We start from the raw sequence: 19,801 nt of genomic DNA on the forward strand, positions 1-19,801 counted from the left end.
AGTGTTTACATCATTATCTAGTGATGTCATCTATGAGGGGGGAAAACCTCAGCTTTAGTTACGACGCCAAATATCTTTATTGGGCGGCCACATTTGGCCCATGAACCACTGTTTGGCTACCACTGCCTAAGACTGCATGTTGGGTTTGAGTCTGAACATGAACAGCTGATGAACTGTAATATATCCTAGAATTGCTGCTGTAAAAGATATTAATATAAGAAGAGAATAGTTTTATTTTCTGGTGTTTTATTCAGATTTTTAGTCCTGTTTCAACTTTGATTTGAATCTTATTTAGACTCTTTCCTTTACGTCTGCTGCATTGACCCGCTTTCTCTTCATGGATCAATAAAGTTCATTTTATGGTATCTTATGTTAGATCTGACTGAGTATCAGCCGTGCTGTGAGTGCTGTGTGTTTATGTCGGGCTAAGTGTCGTCTGATCTGTGTTGTAAAGGCGTGTTGGGACGGATCAGACGAGCTGAACCTGTTTCCTCAGATGCCGGACTGTCAGGAGGTTCAGGGCTTGGATGGCTGCCTTTTAATGAAAGCTGACTAAAGTAGTTTTCTGACTGTGTTTTTATCTGTGAACCTGAATCTGTTACAGCTACAGGAAGTTTCTGTGAAGCTTTATGTGAATGACAAAAAATTACTAAATGAAACAAATATATAATTGCAGGCAAATATATAAAAATATAATGTCTCATTTACAGTAACACTGTAGAAACATGATGTAAAAACAATAATTAAACCATCATCCAGTAATCAAAGTTTCTGCTTAACTGCTTTATGGGGACAAAACAATAAATGTAGTGGTGACACATAAAATATACAGTAACATTTCTAATAAGGGTCCATAACACATATTTAAGTAAATCACAGTTAATGCATGATGATTTAATGCAGGATGTTCCATGACTTCCTGTTGTTCACCATTAACAAATGATCTAGTAACTATAGATTATATATACATATCACTGCAGACAATAGATTCATTAATGTTAATTCTTTAGATCACTCTCAAACTCCCAACATTACTTTGCCACCAGAAAGCAGGTGAGCAGTGTTTTTAAATAAGATATGAGCTTCACTGTATAAAAAGGGTTAAACACTCAGTATCTCTCTCAGACCGCTCCTCTTCCTGGAATGAATCAACGCTTGATAACTCCTCCCTTTTCTTCCTGCTCTCAAACACAACAAGCTCTGATTGGTCCACATATTTCCTTGTTCCCTCCCCTTCAGATCTACAGTTTGAAGATGGGTGTAACCAACATGTGGTGAGCTACTGCCTTCATTTACTGAAGCAGCACATGCTGTTTAGATCAGAGCTCAAACTAGTTTCACTTCTCAGAAAGTGAAACTCAGACAGTCATTGTTACTGAGAGGTGAAATGGCGCAGCAAGGAGCTCAGCTGGACGGAGCTAAATTCTGCTGTTCCATCTGTTTGGATCTACTGAAGGATCCGGTGACTATTCCCTGTGGACACAGCTACTGCATGAGCTGTATTAACAACTTCTGGGATGAAGAGGATAAGAAGGAAATCTACAGCTGTCCTCAGTGCAGACAGACCTTCACACCGAGGCCTGTCCTGGTAAAAAGCACCATGTTAGCAGATTTATTGGAGGAGCTGAAGAAGACTGGACTCCAAGCTGCTGCTGCTGCTGATCTCTGCTATGCTGGACCTGAAGATGTGGCCTGTGATGTCTGCACTGGGAGGAAGCTGAAAGCCTTCAAGTCCTGTCTGGTGTGTCTGGCTTCTTACTGTGAGAATCACCTCCAGCCTCATTATGATGCAGCTCCATTAAAGAAACACAAGCTGGTCGACCCCTCCAAGAAGCTCCAGGAGAACATCTGCTCTCGTCATGATGAGGTGATGAAGATATTCTGCCGTACTGATAAGAAGTGTATCTGTTATCTGTGCACTATGGATGAACATAAAGGCCATGACACAGTCCCAGCTGCAGCAGAAATAACTGAGAGGCAGAGAGAGCTCGAGGTGAGTCGACTAAACATCCAGCAGAGAATCCAGGACAGAGAGAAAGATGTGAAGCTGCTTCAACAGGAGGTGGAGGCCGTCAGTCGCTCTGCTGATAAAGCAGTGGAGGACAGTGAGAAGATCTTCACTCAGCTGATCCGTCTCCTCCAGAAAAGAAGCTCTGACGTGAAGCAGCAGATCAGATCCCAGCAGGAAACTGAAGTGAGTGGAGTCAAAGAGCTTCAGGAGAAGCTGCAGCAGGAGATCACTGAGCTGAAGAGGAAAGACGCTGAACTGAAGCAGCTCTCACACACAGAGGATCACAACCAGTTTCTACACAACTATCCCTCAGTGTCACAACTCAGTGAACCTACAGACTCATCCAGCATCAATATCCGTCCTCTCAGATACTTTGAGGATGTGACAGCAGCTGTGTCAGAGCTCAGAGATAAACTACAGGACATCCTGAAGGAGGAATGGACAAACATCTCACTGACAGTGACTGAAGTGGACGTTTTACTGTCAGGCCCAGAACCCAAGACCAGAGCTGGATTCTGCAGATATTCACATGAAATCACTCTGGATCCAAACACAGCATACACAGAGCTGTTATTATCTGAGGGGAACAGAAAAGTAGAAGTAACAAGACAACACCAGTCTTATTCTAGTCATCCAGACAGATTCACTGGATGTCATCAGGTCCTGAGTAGAGAGAGTCTGACTGGACGTTGTTACTGGGAGGTGGAGTGGAGCGGGACAGCAGTTCGTGTAGCAGTCGCATACAAGAATATCAGCAGAACAGGAAAATCAAATGAATGTACATTTGGATTCAATGACAAATCTTGGGCTTTACATTATTACAATAAAAAATATGAATTCTGGTTCAACAACATTAAAACTATCGTCTCAGGTCCTGTTTCCTCCAGAGTCGGAGTGTACCTGGATCACAGAGCAGGTATTCTGTCCTTCTACAGCGTCTCTGAAACCATGACTCTCCTCCACAGAGTCCAGACCACATTCACTCAGCCTCTCTATGCTGGACTTTGGTTTGGTTTTTATGGAGACTCAGCTGAGTTGTGTAAAGTGAAATAGTCAGAAGTCATTTGAGGGACAGTCAGTTATTTAGTCTCTGTCATTGTAGCTGAGAGCTCTTTGCTGAGGTGTTTCTGTGCTGCACAGAGATCAGCTGTCAATCAAGTTTGATGGACAACTTTAACATCTTCTCATCTGTTGTTATGTTATGTAAATATTTGACTTTCTTTATGTGATGCTCTTTCTTGCTTGTGTGTTTCAGCAGAGAGGCTATCACTGCTCATGATGATTTTCTTCATATATAGAAACACAAACTTGCTTTTCTCAACATGGAAACTGAAACTTTGTGCTCTTGTTTCTTTTCCATCTCATCGGTCTTAACAGAGAAAAATCAGACCTTCCTTTATCAAACATATTTTGCTCTCATGACTTTGTGAATCAGTAAAGAAATGTATTGTTGCATTTACATTCATAGTTATGCATGTTGTCCAATGTTACATATAAATCAGGTGTTATTAAGTGTTATAAAACAATAATAATCATGATAATAATCAATAAGTAGATCATTTATTAAGTTCTTGTACATAGCTGACATTCTGTGATTGATTGTGTGGTTGAAATGAATCTGAACATGAAATCATTGAACAAGAGTCATTTAACAGACTTTACTGATTGGATGTGTGAACAAACTGAAGCTTTACACAATAAATAAAGTTTAATAATTCAATATTTTCTTCTGTCTTCATTTCAGGATCTCATTCAAAGTGCAAAGTTCATGTTTGTCAGTCAGTCTCTGAACTTTCTGGTTAATCATTAAAACAGCTTCATCACAGAGAAATGAGCAGAGCTTTCTATCACTTGTTGCTTTTAACTAACTCAGATTTTATTTGTACATTCAGTCAATAAAGAGGATTTCTAACACAGGCCTAAAAAAACTGGAAAAATAGTTTTAAACATTAAATTTGGTCAAGTTTGGATGTGAAGATGTTTTGTTGAGTCATGATGAAGGTAAAACAACAGCATGTTATTGTCAATTTCAGGTAATTACTTTTATATTTACATTAAGTTTCAGTATTTATCTTCTTTTAACTCACATTTAAAACAGTTTTTAGTGTTTCTGACAGCTGTGATTGATTTATTGAACCATCACAGTTAAAGTTTCTCCACCTTTTCTAGTACAGATGTAATTTACTATCATTTTATCATAATGTGAACACACACATATGAAAAACTGTATTCAGTCTAATCAGAATAAACATCAGAAGAAGTTGAAATGTTTATTCTAGTTTTAAACCATTAATAGTTTATAATAAATATTTGATAAAGATTCATGTTGCTTCTAAGTTTTCTTAGTTGTCACTCAAACTCAGTCTTAAAGAAAACTATAATATTTAACATTAACAACAGCAAATGAAACATATTTAAACTCTATCAGGCCCAGTCATGAAATTATTAAATTATAAACTGAATAAAATCCTTCTTTTCATCTGGTTTCAAGTAGAGAGGTTTACTATCTTATCACTATCTTTACTTTATGGCACCATTTCCAAAAACAAGCTAAGATAACCACCGTCTTCTGGAGTGAAGGAACATGTGACTTTAGACTTTAGACACACACACACACACACACACACACACACACACACACTCTCACACACACACACACATTCATTGGTTTTGGCTCCAAACATGAGATTTGATGACAGTGACTCTGCAAGAATAGAAATAGTAATTCATGATTTATCCACACAACGGTAGAGCGCTTCATGACTTCAAAGTGCCATAAATGACACAAATCTGTTGTCCACAAATCAGCAAAATGACGTCATTATCAAACTAATCATCTGCTCAATATATAAGATATTAACGAGTCATATCTATTGGGATTCATATGAGCCTGAGTGTTTACATCATTATCTAGTGATGTCATCTATGAGGGGGGAAAACCTCAGCTTTAGTTATAACCAGGTGGGGAGTTCTGGTCCTCTGAAATGAGGCCAACACGGAAGTAACTTAAAACTGCATTCTATCAAAAGGCCACCAGGGGGCGACCGTCTATATACAAGTTAATGGAGAATTCACCAACTTCTCACTTGATTTCTAACCTCAGTAAACGTTTTCAAAATGTGTTTATGGTCTCAATCGCTAGTTTAAAGCCTTCTTCAATGCAGTATGATGTTCATTTGGGACATTTTGGCCTCCCTGATTTTATATGTGACGATAAAGCAGGGTATGCATTAGGGCGTGGCTACGTCCTGATTGACAGGTTGATTGACCAATGTCCTCCAGATCCAGCCCTCGTAACCATAGCAACCTCCCCACTCCGCCCATGACTCTGCCCATGGCCCTGCCTCATGCCCATATAAGTAGAATCAATGTTTTTATTTTTCCCAGCATGCACCTGAAATTTTCAAGATGGCGCTGCCCACATTCGAAACTATTGTCTTCCGAGCAGCAGTCCACAAACCAATGGGTGACGTCACGGATGTTACGTCCATTTCTTTTATACAGTCTATTGTTACGACGCCAAATACTTTTATTTGGCGGCCACATTTGGTCCATGAACCACAGTTTGACTACCACTGCCTAAGACTGCATGTTGGGTTTGAGTCTCAAAATGAACAGCTGGTGAACTGTAATATATTCTAGAATTGCTGCTGTAAAAGATATTAATATAAGAAGAGAATAGTTTTATTTTCTGGTGTTTTATTCAGATTTTTAGTCCTGTTTCAACATTGATTTGAATCTTATTTAGACTCTTTCCTTCACGTCTGCTGCATTGACCCGCTTTCTCTTCATGGACCCATAAAGTTCATTTTATGGTATCTTATCGTAGATCTGACTGAGTATCAGCCATGCTGTGAGTGCTGTGTGTTTATGGGCTAAGTGTGGTCTGATCTGTGTTGTAAAGGCGTGTTGGGACGGATCAGACGAGCTGAACCTGTTTCCTCAGATGCCGGACTGTCAGGAGGTTCAGGGCTTGGATGGCTGCCTTTTAATGAAAGCTGACTAAAGTAGTTTTCTGACTGTGTTTTTATCTGTGAACCTGAATCTGTTACAGCTACAGGAAGTTTCTGTGAAGCTTTATGTGAATGACAAGATGAACAAATGTCTTTAAACCAAACTCAACCAGCTCTGCAGCAACAGACTGTTTTATAGGCTGATATTTATTCTGATGTCACTGTGATTAATGGAATAAATACTTCTGTCATCCTGCAATGATCATGAACAATGGAGAAGTGCTGAGTTGGAAACATATTGCACTGTTAAGCATTAAAATAAATAAATAAATATAAAAATTTGTATATCACCATTCACAACAAATGTTACAAAAAGTTTCACGTAGCATATAAATACAAGAAAATAAAAGTCAAAAAGAGAAGCAACAAGAAATAACATCACTCAGAGACCAAGTACACAGTTATAAAATGACTAAATGAAACAAATATATAATTGCAGGCAAATATATAAAAATATAATGTATCATTTACAGTAACACTGTAGAAAGATGCTGTAAAAACAATAATTAAACCATCATCCAGTAATCAAAGTTTCTGCTTAACTGCTTTATGGGGACAAAACAATAAATGTAGTGGTGACACATAAAATATACAGTAACATTTCTAATAAGGGTTCATAACACATATTTAAGTAAATCACAGTTAATGCATGATGATTTAATGCAGGATGTTCCATGAATTCCTGTTGTTCACCATTAACACATGATCAAGTAACTATAGATTATATATACATATCACTGCAGACAATAGATTCATTAATGTTAATTCTTTAGATCACTCTCAAACTCCCAACATTACTTTGCCACCAGAAAGCAGGTGAGCAGTGCTTTTAAATAAGATATGAGCTTCATTGTATAAAAAGGGTTAAACACTCAGTATCTCTCTCAGACCGCTCCTCTTCCTGGAATGAATCAACGCTTGATAACTCCTCCCTCTTCTTCCTGCTCTCAAACACAACAAGCTCTGATTGGTCCACATATTTCCTTGTTCCCTCCCCTTCAGATCTACAGTTTGAAGATGGGTGTAACCAACATGTGGTGAGCTGCCAGCCTACATTTACTGAAGCAGCACATGCTGTTTAGATCAGAGCTCAAACTAGTTTCACTTCTCAGAAAGTGAAACTCAGACAGTCATTGTTACTGAGAGGTGAAATGGCGCAGCAAGGAGCTCAGCTGGACGGAGCTAAATTCTGCTGTTCCATCTGTTTGGATCTACTGAAGGATCCGGTGACTATTCCCTGTGGACACAGCTACTGCATGAGCTGTATTAACAACTTCTGGGATGAAGAGGATAAGAAGGAAATCTACAGCTGTCCTCAGTGCAGACAGACCTTCACACCGAGGCCTGTCCTGGTAAAAAGCACCATGTTAGCAGATATAGTGGAGGAGCTGAAGAAGACTGGACTCCAAGCTGCTGCTGCTGATCTCTGCTATGCTGGACCTGAAGATGTGGCCTGTGATGTCTGCACTGGGAGGAAGTTGAAAGCCTTCAAGTCCTGCCTGGTCTGTCTGGCTTCTTACTGTGAGAAACACCTGCAGCGTCACTATAATGTAGCTCCACTGAAAAAACACAAGTTGGTCGACCCCTCCAAGAAGCTCCAGGAGAACATCTGCTCTCGTCATGATGAGGTGATGAAGATGTTCTGCCGTACTGATCAGCAGATTATCTGTTATCTCTGCTCTGTGGATGAACATAAAGGTCACGACACAGTCTCAGCTGCAGCAGAAATAACTGAGAGGCAGAGAGAGCTCGAGGTGAGTCGACTAAACATCCAGCAGAGAATCCAGGACAGAGAGAAAGATGTGAAGCTGCTTCAACAGGAGGTGGAGGCTGTCAGTCGCTCTGCTGATAAAGCAGTGGAGGACAGTGAGAAGATCTTCACTGAGCTGATCCGTCTCCTCCAGAAAAGAAGCTCTGATGTGAAGCAGCAGATCAGATCCCAGCAGGAAACTGAAGTGAGTCGAGTCAAAGAGCTTCAGGAGAAGCTGCAGCAGGAGATCACTGAGCTGAAGAAGAAAGACGCTGAACTGAAGCAGCTCTCACACACAGAGGATCACAACCAGTTTCTACACAACTACCCCTCAGTGTCACAACTCAGTGAACCTACAGACTCATCCAGCATCAATATCCGTCCTCTGAGATACTTTGAGGATGTGACAGCAGCTGTGTCAGAGCTCAGAGATAAACTACAGGACATCCTGAAGGAGGAATGGACAAACATCTCACTGACAGTGACTGAAGTGGACGTTTTACTGTCAGGACCAGAACCCAAGACCAGAGCTGGATTCTTAAGATATTTACATGAAATCACTCTGGATCCAAACACAGCAAACACACACCTGTTATTATCTGAGGGAAACAGAAAAGCAGAACGAGTGAGACAACAACAGTCTTATTCTAGTCATCCAGACAGATTCACTGGCTGGCAGCAGGTCCTGAGTAGAGAGAGCCTGACTGGACGTTGTTACTGGGAGGTGGAGTGGAGCGGGACAGCAGTTCGTGTAGCAGTCGCATACAAGAATATCAGCAGAGCAGGAAACTCAAACGACTGTATATTTGGATACAATGACAAATCTTGGGCTTTACATTGTTGCAGTAACAGTTATACATTCTGGTTCAACACAACCTCAACTCCCGTCTCAGGTCCTGTTTCCTCCAGAGTCGGAGTGTACCTGGATCACAGAGCAGGTATTCTGTCCTTCTACAGCGTCTCTGAAACCATGACTCTCCTCCACAGAGTCCAGACCACATTCACTCAGCCTCTCTATGCTGGAGTTTGGCTTTTTTATAATTATGGAGACACAGCTGAGTTGTGTAAAGTGAAATAGTCAGAAGTCATTTGAGGGACAGTCAGTTATTTAGTCTCTGTCATTGTTGCTGAGAGCTCTTTGCTGAGGTGTTTCTGTGCTGCACAGAGATCAGCTGTCAATCAAGTTTGATGGACAACTTTAACATCTTCTCATCTGTTGTTATGTTATGTAAATATTTGAGTTTCTTTATGTGATGCTCTTTCTTGCTTGTGTGTTTCAGCAGAGAGGCTATCACTGCTCATGATGATTTTCTTCATATATAGAAACACAAACTTGCTTTTCTCAACATGGAAACTGAAACTTTGTGCTCTTGTTTCTTTTCCATCTCATCGGTCTTAACAGAGAAAAATCAGACCTTCCTTTATCAAACATATTTTGCTCTCATGACTTTGTGAATCAGTAAAGAAATGTATTGTTGCATTTACATTCATAGTTATGCATGTTGTCCAATGTCACATATAAATCAGGTTTTATTAAGTGTTATAAAACAATAATAATCATGATACTAATCAATAAGTAGATCATTTATTAAGTTGTTGTACATAGCTGACATTCTGTGATTGATTGTGTGGTTGAAATGAATCTGAACATGAAATCATTGAACAAGAGTCATTTAACAGACTTTACTGATTGGATGTGTGAACAAACTGAAGCTTTACACAATAAATAAAGTTTAATAATTCAATATTTTCTTCTGTCTTCATTTCAGGATCTCATTCAAAGTGCAAAGTTCATGTTTGTCAGTCAGTCTCTGAACTTTCAGCTTTAATCATTAAAACAGCTTCATCACAGAGAAATGAGCAGAGCTTTCTATCACTTGTTGCTTTTAACTAACTCAGATTTTATTTGTACATTCAGTCAATAAAGAGGATTTCTAACACAGGCCTAAAAAACCTGGAAAAATAGTTTTAAACATTAAATTTGGTCAAGTTTGGATGTGAAGATGTTTTGTTCAGTCATGATGAAGGTAAAACAACAGCATGGTATTGTCAATTTCAGGTAATTACTTTTATATTTACATTAATTTTCAGTATTTATCTTCTTTTAACTCACATTTAAAACAGTTTTTAGTGTTTCTGACAGCTGTGATTGATTTATTGAACCATCACAGTTAAAGTTTCTCCACCTTTTCTAGTACAGATGTAATTTACTATCATTTTATCATAATGTGAACACACACATATGAAAAACTACATTCAGTCTAATCAGAATAAACATCAGAAGAAGTTGAAATGTTTATTCTAGTTTTAAACCATTAATAGTTTATAATAAATATTTGATAAAGATTCATGTTGCTTCTAAGTTTTCTTAGTTGTCACTCAAACTCAGTCTTAAAGAAAACTATAATATTTAACATTAACAACAGCAAATGAAACATATTTAAACTCTATCAGGCCCAGTCATGAAATTATTAAATTATAAACTGAATAAAATCCTTCTTTTCATCTGGTTTCAAGTAGAGAGGTTTACTATCTTATCACTATCTTTACTTTATGGCACCATTTCCAAAAACAAGCTAAGATAACCACCGTCTTCTGGAGTGAAGGAACATGTGACTTTAGACTTTAGACACACACACACACACACATACACAAACACACACACGAACACACACACACACACACACACACACACACACACACACACACACACACACACATACACACTCATTGGTTTTGGCTCCAAACATGAGATTTGATGACAGTGACTCTGCAAGAATAGAAATAGTAATTCATGATTCATCCACACAACGGTAGAGCGCTTCATGACTTCAAAGTGCCATAAATGACACAAATCTGTTGTCCACAAATCAGCAAAATGACGTCATTATCAAACTAATCATCTGCTCAATATTTAAGATATTAACAAGTCATATCTATTGGGATTGATATGAGCCTGAGTGTTTACATCATTATCTAGTGATGTCATCTATGAGGGGGGAAAACCTCAGCTTTAGTTACAACCAGGCGGGGAGCTCTGGTCCTCTGAAATGAGGCCAACACGGAAGTAACTTAGAGCTGCATTCTATCAAAAGACCACCAGGGGGCGACCGTCTCAATACAAGTCAATGGAGAATTCACCAACTTCTCACTTGATTTCTAACCTCAGTAAACGTTTTCAAAATGTGTTTATGGTCTCAATCGCTAGTTTAAAGCCTTCTTCAATGCAGTATGATGTTCATTTGGGACATTTTGGCCTCCCTGATTTTATATTTGACGATAAAGCAGGGTATGCATTGCCCAATGTCCTCGAGATCCAGCCCTCGCTACCATAGCAACTTCACCGCTCCGCCTACGGCTCTGCCCATGGCCCTGCCTCATGCCCATATAAGTAGAATCCGTGTTTTTATTTTTCCCAGCATGCACCTGAAAGTTTCAAGTTGGCGCTGCCTAGATTCGAAACTATTGGCTTCCGAGCAGCAGTCCACAAACCAATGGGCGACGTCACGGATGTTACGTCCAATTCTTTTATACAGTCTACGGTTAGGACGCCAAATATTTTTTTGGGCGGCCACATTTGGCCCATGAACCACTGTTTGGCTACCACTGCCTAAGACTGCATGTTGGGTTTGAGTCTCAACATGAACAACTGATGAACTGTAATATATCCTAGAATTGCTGCTGTAAAAGATATTAATATAAGAAGAGAATAGTTTTATTTTCTGGTGTTTTATTCAGATTTTTAGTCCTGTTTCAACTTTGATTTGAATCTTATTTAGACTCGTTACTTCACGTCTGCTGCATTGACGCGCTTTCTCTTCATGGATCAATAAAGTTCATTTTGTGGTATCTTATGGTAGATCTGACTGAGTATCAGCCGTGCTGTGAGTGCTGTGTGTTTATGGGCTAAGTGTCGTCTGATCTGTGTTGTAAAGGCGTGTTGGGACGGATCAGACGAGCTGAACCTGTTTCCTCAGATGCCCTGACTGTCAGGAGGTTCAGGGCTTGGATGGCTGCGTTTTAATGAAAGCTGACTAAAGTAGTTTTCTGACTGTGTTTTTATCTGTGAACCTGAATCTGTTAAGGCTACAGGAAGTTTCTGTGAAGCTTTATGTGAATGACAAAAAATTACTAAATGAAAAAAATATATGATTGCAGGCAAATATATGAAAATATAATGTCTCATTTACAGTAACACTGTAGAAAGATGCTGTAGAAACAATAATTAAACCATCATCCAGTAATCAAAGTTTCTGCTTAACTGCTTTATGGGGACAAAACAATAAATGTAGTGGTGACACATAAAATATACAGTAACATTTCTAATAAGGGTTCATAACACATATTTAAGTAAATCACAGTTAATGCATGATGATTTAATGCAGGATGTTCCATGAATTCCTGTTGTTCACCATTAACAAATGATCAAGTAACTATAGATTATATATACATATCACTGCAGACAATAGATTCATTAATGTTAATTCTTTAGATCACTCTCAAACTCCCAACATTACTTTGCCACCAGAAAGCAGGTGAGCAGTGTTTTTAAATAAGATATGAGCTTCATTGTATAAAAAGGGTTAAACACTCAGTATCTCTCTCAGACCGCTCCTCTTCCTGGAATGAATCAACACTTGATAACTCCTCCCTCTTCTTCCTGCTCTCAAACACAACAAGCTCTGATTGGTCCACATATTTCCTTGTTCCCTCCCCTTCAGATCTACAGTTTGAAGATGGGTGTAACCAACATGTGGTGAGCTGCCAGCCTACATTTACTGAAGCAGCACATGCTGTTTAGATCAGAGCTCAAACTAGTTTCACTTCTCAGAAAGTGAAACTCAGACAGTCATTGTTACTGAGAGGTGAAATGGCGCAGCAAGGAGCTCAGCTGGACGGAGCTAAATTCTGCTGTTCCATCTGTTTGGATCTACTGAAGGATCCGGTGACTATTCCCTGTGGACACAGCTACTGCATGAGCTGTATTAACAACTTCTGGGATGAAGAGGATAAGAAGGAAATCTACAGCTGTCCTCAGTGCAGACAGACCTTCACACCGAGGCCTGTCCTGGTAAAAAACACCATGTTAGCAGATTTAGTGGAGGAGCTGAAGAAGACTGGACTCCAAGCTGCTGCTGCTGATCACTGCTATGCTGGACCTGAAGATGTGGCCTGTGACTTCTGCACTGGGAGGAAGCTGAAAGCCTCCAAGTCCTGTCTGGTGTGTCTCGTCTCTTACTGTGAGAATCACCTCCAGCCTCACTATGAATCAACAAAATTTAAGAAACACAAGTTGGTCGACCCCTCGGAGACGCTCCAGGAGAACATCTGCTCTCGTCATGATGAGGTGATGAAGATGTTCTGTCGTACTGATCAGCAGATTATCTGTTATCTCTGCTCTGTGGATGAACATAAAGGCCATGACACAGTTTCAGCTGCAGTAGAAAGGACTGAGAGGCAGAGAGAGCTCGAGGTGAGTCGACTAAACATCCAGCAGAGAATCCAGGACAGAGAGAAAGATGTGAAGCTGCTTCAACAGGAGGTGGAGGCTGTCAGTCGCTCTGCTGATAAAGCAGTGGAGGACAGTGAGAAGATCTTCACTGAGCTGATCCATCTCCTCCAGAAAAGAAGCTCTGATGTGAAGCAGCAGATCAGATCCCAGCAGGAAACTGAAGTGAGTCAAGTCAAAGAGCTTCAGGAGAAACTGCAGCAGGAGATCACTGAGCTGAAGAGGAAAGACGCTGAACTGAAGCAGCTCTCACAAACAGAGGATCACAACCAGTTTCTACACAACTACCCCTCAGTGTCACAACTCAGTGAACCTACAGACTCATCCAGCATCAATATCCGTCCTCTGAGATACTTTGAGGATGTGACAGCAGCTGTGTCAGAGCTCAGAGATAAACTACAGGACATCCTGAAGGAGGAATGGACAAACATCTCACTGGCAGTGACTGAAGTGGACGTTTTACTGTCAGAATCAAAATCAGAGCCCAAGACCAGAGCTGGATTCTTGAGATATTCACATGAAATCACTCTGGATCCAAACACAGCAAACACATATCTGTTATTATCTGATGGGAACAGAAAAGCAGAACTAACACTTCAACAACAGTCTTATTCTAGTCATCCAGACAGATTCACTGCTAAGTGGGAGGTCCTGAGTAGAGAGAGTCTGACTGGACGTTGTTACTGGGAGGTGGAGTGGAGCGGGACAGCAGTTCGTGTAGCAGTCGCATACAAGAATATCAGCAGAGCAGGAAGTTCAAATGAAAATGAATTTGGATACAATGACAAATCTTGGGCTTTAGATTATTATAATAACAAATATGAATTCTGGTTCAACAGCATTAAAACTCCCGTCTCAGGTCCTTATTCCTCCAGAGTCGGAGTGTACCTGGATCACAGAGCAGGTATTCTGTCCTTCTACAGCGTCTCTGAAACCATGACTCTCCTCCACAGAGTCCAGACCACATTCACTCAGCCTCTCTATGCTGGAGTTAGACTTAATTATAATTATGGAAACACAGCTGAGTTGTGTAAAGTGAAATAGTCAGAAGTCATTTGAGGGACAGTCAGTTATTTAGTCTCTGTCATTGTTGCTGAGAGCTCTTTGCTGAGGTGTTTCTGTGCTGCACAGAGATCAGCTGTCAATCAAGTTTGATGGACAACTTTAACATCTTCTCATCTGTTGTTATGTTATGTAAATATTTGAGTTTCTTTATGTGATGCTCTTTCTTGCTTGTGTGTTTCAGCAGAGAGGCTATCACTGCTCATGATGATTTTCTTCATATATAGAAACACAAACTTGCTTTTCTCAACATGGAAACTGAAACTTTGTGCTCTTGTTTCTTTTCCATCTCATCGGTCTTAACAGAGAACAATCAGACCTTCCTTTATCAAACATATTTTGCTCTCATGACTTTGTGAATCAGTAAAGAAATGTATTGTTGCATTTACATTCATAGTTATGCATGTTGTCCAACATCACATATAAATCAGGTGTTATTGAGTGTCATAAAACAATAATAATCATGATAATAATCAATAAGTAGATCATTTATTAAGTTGTTGTACATAGCTGACATTATGTGATTGATTGTGTGGTTGAAATGAATCTGAACATGAAATCATTGAACAAGAGTCATTTAACAGACTTTACTGATTGGATGTGTGAACAAACTGAAGCTTTACACAATAAATAAAGTTTAATCATTCAATATTTTCTTCTGTCTTCATTTCAGGATCTCATTCAAAGTGCAAAGTTCATGTTTGTCAGTCAGTCTCTGAACTGTCAGCTTAATCATTAAAACAGCTTCATCACAGAGAAATGAGCAGAGCTTTCTATCACTTGTTGCTTTTAACTAACTCAGATTTTATTTGTACATTCAGTCAATAAAGAGGATTTCTAACACAGGCCTAAAAAAACTGGAAAATTAGTTTGAAACATTAAATTTGGTCAAGTTTGGATGTGAAGATGTTTTGTTCAGTCATGATGAAGGTAAAACAACAGCATGTTATTGTCAATTTCAGGTAATTACTTTTATATTTACATTAATTTTCAGTATTTATCTTCTTTTAACTCACATTTAAAACAGTTTTTAGTGTTTCTGACAGCTGTGATTGATTTATTGAACCATCACAGTTAAAGTTTCTCCACCTTTTCTAGTACAGATGTAATTTACTATCATTTTATCATAATGTGAACACACACATATGAAAAACTACATTCAGTCTAATCAGAATAAACATCAGAAGAAGTTGAAATGTTTATTCTAGTTTTAAACCATTAATAGTTTATAATAAATATTTGATAAAGATTCATGTGGCTTCTAAGTTTTCTTAGTTGTCACTCAAACTCAGTCTTAAAGAAAACTATAATATTTAACATTAACAACAGCAAATGAAACATATTTAAACTCTATCAGGCCCGGTCATGAAATTATTAAATTATTAACTGAATAAAATCCTTCTTTTCATCTGGTTTCAAGTAGAGAGGTTTACTATCTTATCACTATCTTTACTTTATGGCACAATTTCCAAAAACAAGCTAAGATAACCACCGTCTTCTGGAGTGAAGGAACATGTGACTTTAGACTTTAGACACACACACACACACACACACACACACACACACACACACACACATTCATTGGTTTTGGCTCCTAACATGAGATTTGATGACAGTGACTCTGCAAGAATAGAAATAGTAATTCATGATTTATCCACACAACGGTAGAGCGCTTCATGACTTCAAAGTGCCATAAATGACACAAATCTGTTGTCCACAGATCAGCAAAATGACGTCATTATCAAACTAATCACCTGCTCAATATATAAAATATTAACAAGTCATATCTATTGGGATTCATATGAGCCTGAGTGTTTACATCATTATCTAGTGATGTCATCTATGAGGGGGGAAAACCTCAGCTTTAGTTACGACGCCAAATATCTTTATTGGGCGGCCACATTTGACCCATGAACCACTACATAATTTTTTGTCAAATTGTAGACATAGGTGTTGGGATTCATAAAATGTGACGTTGACAGGCGGGGTCTGCACAAAATTTAAACGGGGGGGCCGAGACCGGCAGCAATAACTGTCTCGCTCCCCATTGACCCTAATGTAATCGTCTTTTTAAAAAAAAGAATCTCACTCTGTGTTCGCACTGAGCTTACTCGCTCATTTTCGGTAATATCTGAATAAAATAAACACTGTCAGAATCTGCCGGCTTCTGTGTCTCTCACGGTGTTTTCGGTTTTTGGACAGGAGTTACGGTTTTCTCACAGTTTGCAATTGTTCGGGACCTTGTCAGAAGCCAAATTCTTCAGAATTTTGAGAATATTTTCCAAGCACATTCTCAAATCGCCGTAGCAACCGCAGGGCCTTAACTGACCTTGGCAACCGTAGGGCCTTAGCAACCTGTCGCTGGGCAGAAACTGAGCTACTCTTTTGTGATTGGATAATTCCTGTCTGTCTGTTTTGCCAGTTAACTGAGCTAATTCATTTGAATGGAGTTAGTAATTCATGTTTACTGTGGACAAAATAAATAGTTTTATTGTTTTGTATTATAGTTATATGATTTGTGGTATATAAAAATATTCAACATTTATCAATAGAAGATGAACAAAATGTACATAATATAATTTTATACAACAAAGTAATTTAAAATAAAAAGTATGATAAAATCTATTCTTTAAATGATTTGAAGATTTACTTAATTTCATAACAGTGATGTTCCTGTCTGGAAAAAACTTAGTAGACTTTAATTAATAAGTTTAAATTAATATTATTTATGCTTAAATGTGATAATAACATTCACTTAATATTTTCAGGGATGTTAAGTTGAGAATAAAGTACATTCATAAAGAAAAAATAAATCACATACTCATCCCAGCAGTAGTCCAGTGGCTCTCAAAGTTTCCCTGGGATTTTTATAGTATATACATATCACTGCAGAAAATAGATTAATTAATGTTAATTCTTTAGATCACTCTCAAACTCCCAACATTACTTTGCCACCAGAAAGCAGGTGAGCAGTGTTTTTAAATAAGATATGAGCTTCATTGTATAAAAAGGGTTAAACACTCAGTATCTCTCTCAGACCGCTCCTCTTCCTGGAATGAATCAACGCTTGATAACTCCTCCCTCTTCTTCCTGCTCTCAAACACAACACGCTCTGATTGGTCCACATATTTCCTTGTTCCCTCCCCTTCAGATCTACAGTTTGAAGATGGGTGTAACCAACATGTGGTGAGCTGCCAGCCTACATTTACTGAAGCAGCACATGCTGTTTAGATCAGAGCTCAAACTAGTTTCACTTCTCAGAAAGTGAAACTCAGACAGTCATTGTTACTGAGAGGTGAAATGGCGCAGCAAGGAGCTCAGCTGGACGGAGATAAATTCTGCTGTTCCATCTGTTTGGATCTACTGAAGGATCCGGTGACTATTCCCTGTGGACACAGCTACTGCATGAGCTGTATTAACAACTTCTGGGATGAAGAGGATAAGAAGGAAATCTACAGCTGTCCTCAGTGCAGACAGACCTTCACACCGAGACCTGTCCTGGTAAAAAGCACCATGTTAGCAGATTTAGTGGAGGAGCTGAAGAAGACTGGACTCCAAGCTGCTGCTGCTGATCTCTGCTATGCTGGACCTGAAGATGTGGCCTGTGATGTCTGCACTGGGAGGAAACTGAAAGCCTTCAAGTCCTGTCTTCAGTGTCTGATCTCTTACTGTGAGAAACACCTCCAGGGTCATTACACTATCACTCAATTTAAAAAACACAAGCTGGTGGAGCCCTCGGAGAAGCTCCAGGAGAACATCTGCTCTCGTCATGATGAGGTGATGAAGATGTTCTGTCGTACTGATCAGCAGATTATCTGTTATCTCTGCCCTGTGGATGAACATAAAGGCCACGACACAGTCTCAGCTGCAGTAGAAAGGACTGAGAGGCAGAGAGAGCTCGAGGTGAGTCGACTAAACATCCAGCAGAGAATCCAGGACAGAGAGAAAGATGTGAAGCTGCTTCAACAGGAGGTGGAGGCCGTCAGTCGCTCTGCTGATAAAGCAGTGGAGGACAGTGAGCAGATCTTCACTCAGCTGATCCGTCTCCTCCAGAAAAGGACCTCTGATGTGAAGCAGCAGATCAGATCCCAGCAGGAAACTGAAGTGAGTGGAGTCAAAGAGCTTCAGGAGAAGCTGCAGCAGGAGATCACTGAGCTGAAGAGGAAAGACGCTGAACTGAAGCAGCTCTCACACACAGAGGATCACAACCAGTTTCTACACAACTACCCCTCAGTGTCACAACTCAGTGAACCTACAGACTCATCCAGCATCAATATCCGTCCTCTGAGATACTTTGAGGATGTGACAGCAGCTGTGTCAGAGCTCAGAGATAAACTACAGGACATCCTGAAGGAGGAATGGACAAACATCTCACTGACAGTGACTGAAGTGGACGTTTTACTGTCAGATTCAAAATCAGAACCCAAGACCAGAGCTGGATTCTTAAGATATTCACATGAAATCTCTCTGGATCCAAACACAGCAAACACACAGCTATTATTATCTGATGGGAACAGAAAAGCAGAACTAACAAAACAACAACAGTCTTATTCTAGTCATCCAGACAGATTCACTAATCAGTGGCAGGTCCTGAGTAGAGAGAGTCTGACTGGACGTTGTTACTGGGAGGTGGAGTGGAGCGGGACAGCAGTTCGTGTAGCAGTCGCATACAAGAATATCAGCAGAACAGGAAGTACAAATGAATGTAAATTTGGATGTAATAACAAATCTTGGGCTTTATATTATTACAATAACAGTTATGCATTCTGGTTCAACAACATCTCAACTCCCGTCTCAGGTCCTGTTTCCTCCAGAGTCGGAGTGTACCTGGATCACAGAGCAGGTATTCTGTCCTTCTACAGCGTCTCTGAAACCATGACTCTCCTCCACAGAGTCCAGACCACATTCAATCAGCCTCTCTATGCTGGAGTTAGGTTTTATTATAATTATGGAGACACAGCTGAGTTGTGTAAAGTGAAATAGTCAGAAGTCATTTGAGGGACAGTCAGTTATTTAGTCTCTGTCATTGTTGCTGAGAGCTCTTTGCTGAGGTGTTTCTGTGCTGCACAGAGATCAGCTGTCAATCAAGTTTGATGGACAACTTTAACATCTTCTCATCTGTTGTTATGTTATGTAAATATTTGAGTTTCTTTATGTGATGCTCTTTCTTGCTTGTGTGTTTCAGCAGAGAGGCTATCACTGCTCATGATGATTTTCTTCATATATAGAAACACAAACTTGCTTTTCTCAACATGGAAACTGAAACTTTGTGCTCTTGTTTCTTTTCCATCTCATCGGTCTTAACAGAGAAAAATCAGACCTTCCTTTATCAAACATATTTTGCTCTCATGACTTTGTGAATCAGTAAAGAAATGTATTGTTGCATTTACATTCATAGTTATGCATGTTGTCCAATGCCACATATAAATCAGGTGTTATTAAGTGTTATAAAACAA

The 19,801-nt window shown here is 39.4% G+C and overlaps 2 protein-coding genes across 2 annotated transcripts; both read left to right on the forward strand.

The window, feature by feature from the left end:
* Nucleotides 1-1,372: 1,372 nt before the first annotated feature.
* LOC128368665 (tripartite motif-containing protein 16-like) lies at nucleotides 1,373-3,064 on the forward strand. The gene has a single exon (XM_053329523.1). The coding sequence runs from the start codon at nucleotides 1,388-1,390 to the stop codon at nucleotides 3,062-3,064; it is 1,677 nt and encodes a 558-aa protein (XP_053185498.1). The 5' UTR covers nucleotides 1,373-1,387.
* A 181-nt stretch (nucleotides 3,065-3,245) lies between these two features.
* On the forward strand, nucleotides 3,246-19,328 carry LOC128369791 (uncharacterized). The gene is made up of 6 exons (XM_053330868.1): nucleotides 3,246-3,487; nucleotides 7,171-8,851; nucleotides 11,194-11,213; nucleotides 12,640-13,295; nucleotides 17,667-18,111; nucleotides 18,193-19,328. Exons 1-6 carry the CDS (start codon nucleotides 3,454-3,456, stop codon nucleotides 19,326-19,328), a joined length of 3,972 nt encoding a protein of 1,323 aa, XP_053186843.1. The 5' UTR covers nucleotides 3,246-3,453.
* The last annotated feature ends 473 nt before the right edge of the window (nucleotides 19,329-19,801 follow it).

Source organism: Scomber japonicus, chromosome 12, assembly GCF_027409825.1.
Source record: "Scomber japonicus isolate fScoJap1 chromosome 12, fScoJap1.pri, whole genome shotgun sequence".
In the NCBI taxonomy this organism is placed as follows: domain Eukaryota; kingdom Metazoa; phylum Chordata; class Actinopteri; order Scombriformes; family Scombridae; genus Scomber; species Scomber japonicus.

Bases quoted from the DNA above. Each gene is read 5' to 3' on its own strand.
- LOC128368665 (XM_053329523.1), top strand. From the start codon at position 1,388: ATGGCGCAGCAAGGAGCTCAGCTGGACGGAGCTAAATTCTGCTGTTCC.
- LOC128369791 (XM_053330868.1), top strand. From the start codon at position 3,454: ATGTATTGTTGCATTTACATTCATAGTTATGCAT. The intron at 8,852-11,193 runs GTCAGAAGTCAT...TATTTTTCCCAG, and splicing joins GAGTTGTGTAAAGTGAAATA to CATGCACCTGAAAGTTTCAA. The intron at 18,112-18,192 runs GTCATGATGAGG...ATGAACATAAAG, and splicing joins CCAGGAGAACATCTGCTCTC to GCCACGACACAGTCTCAGCT.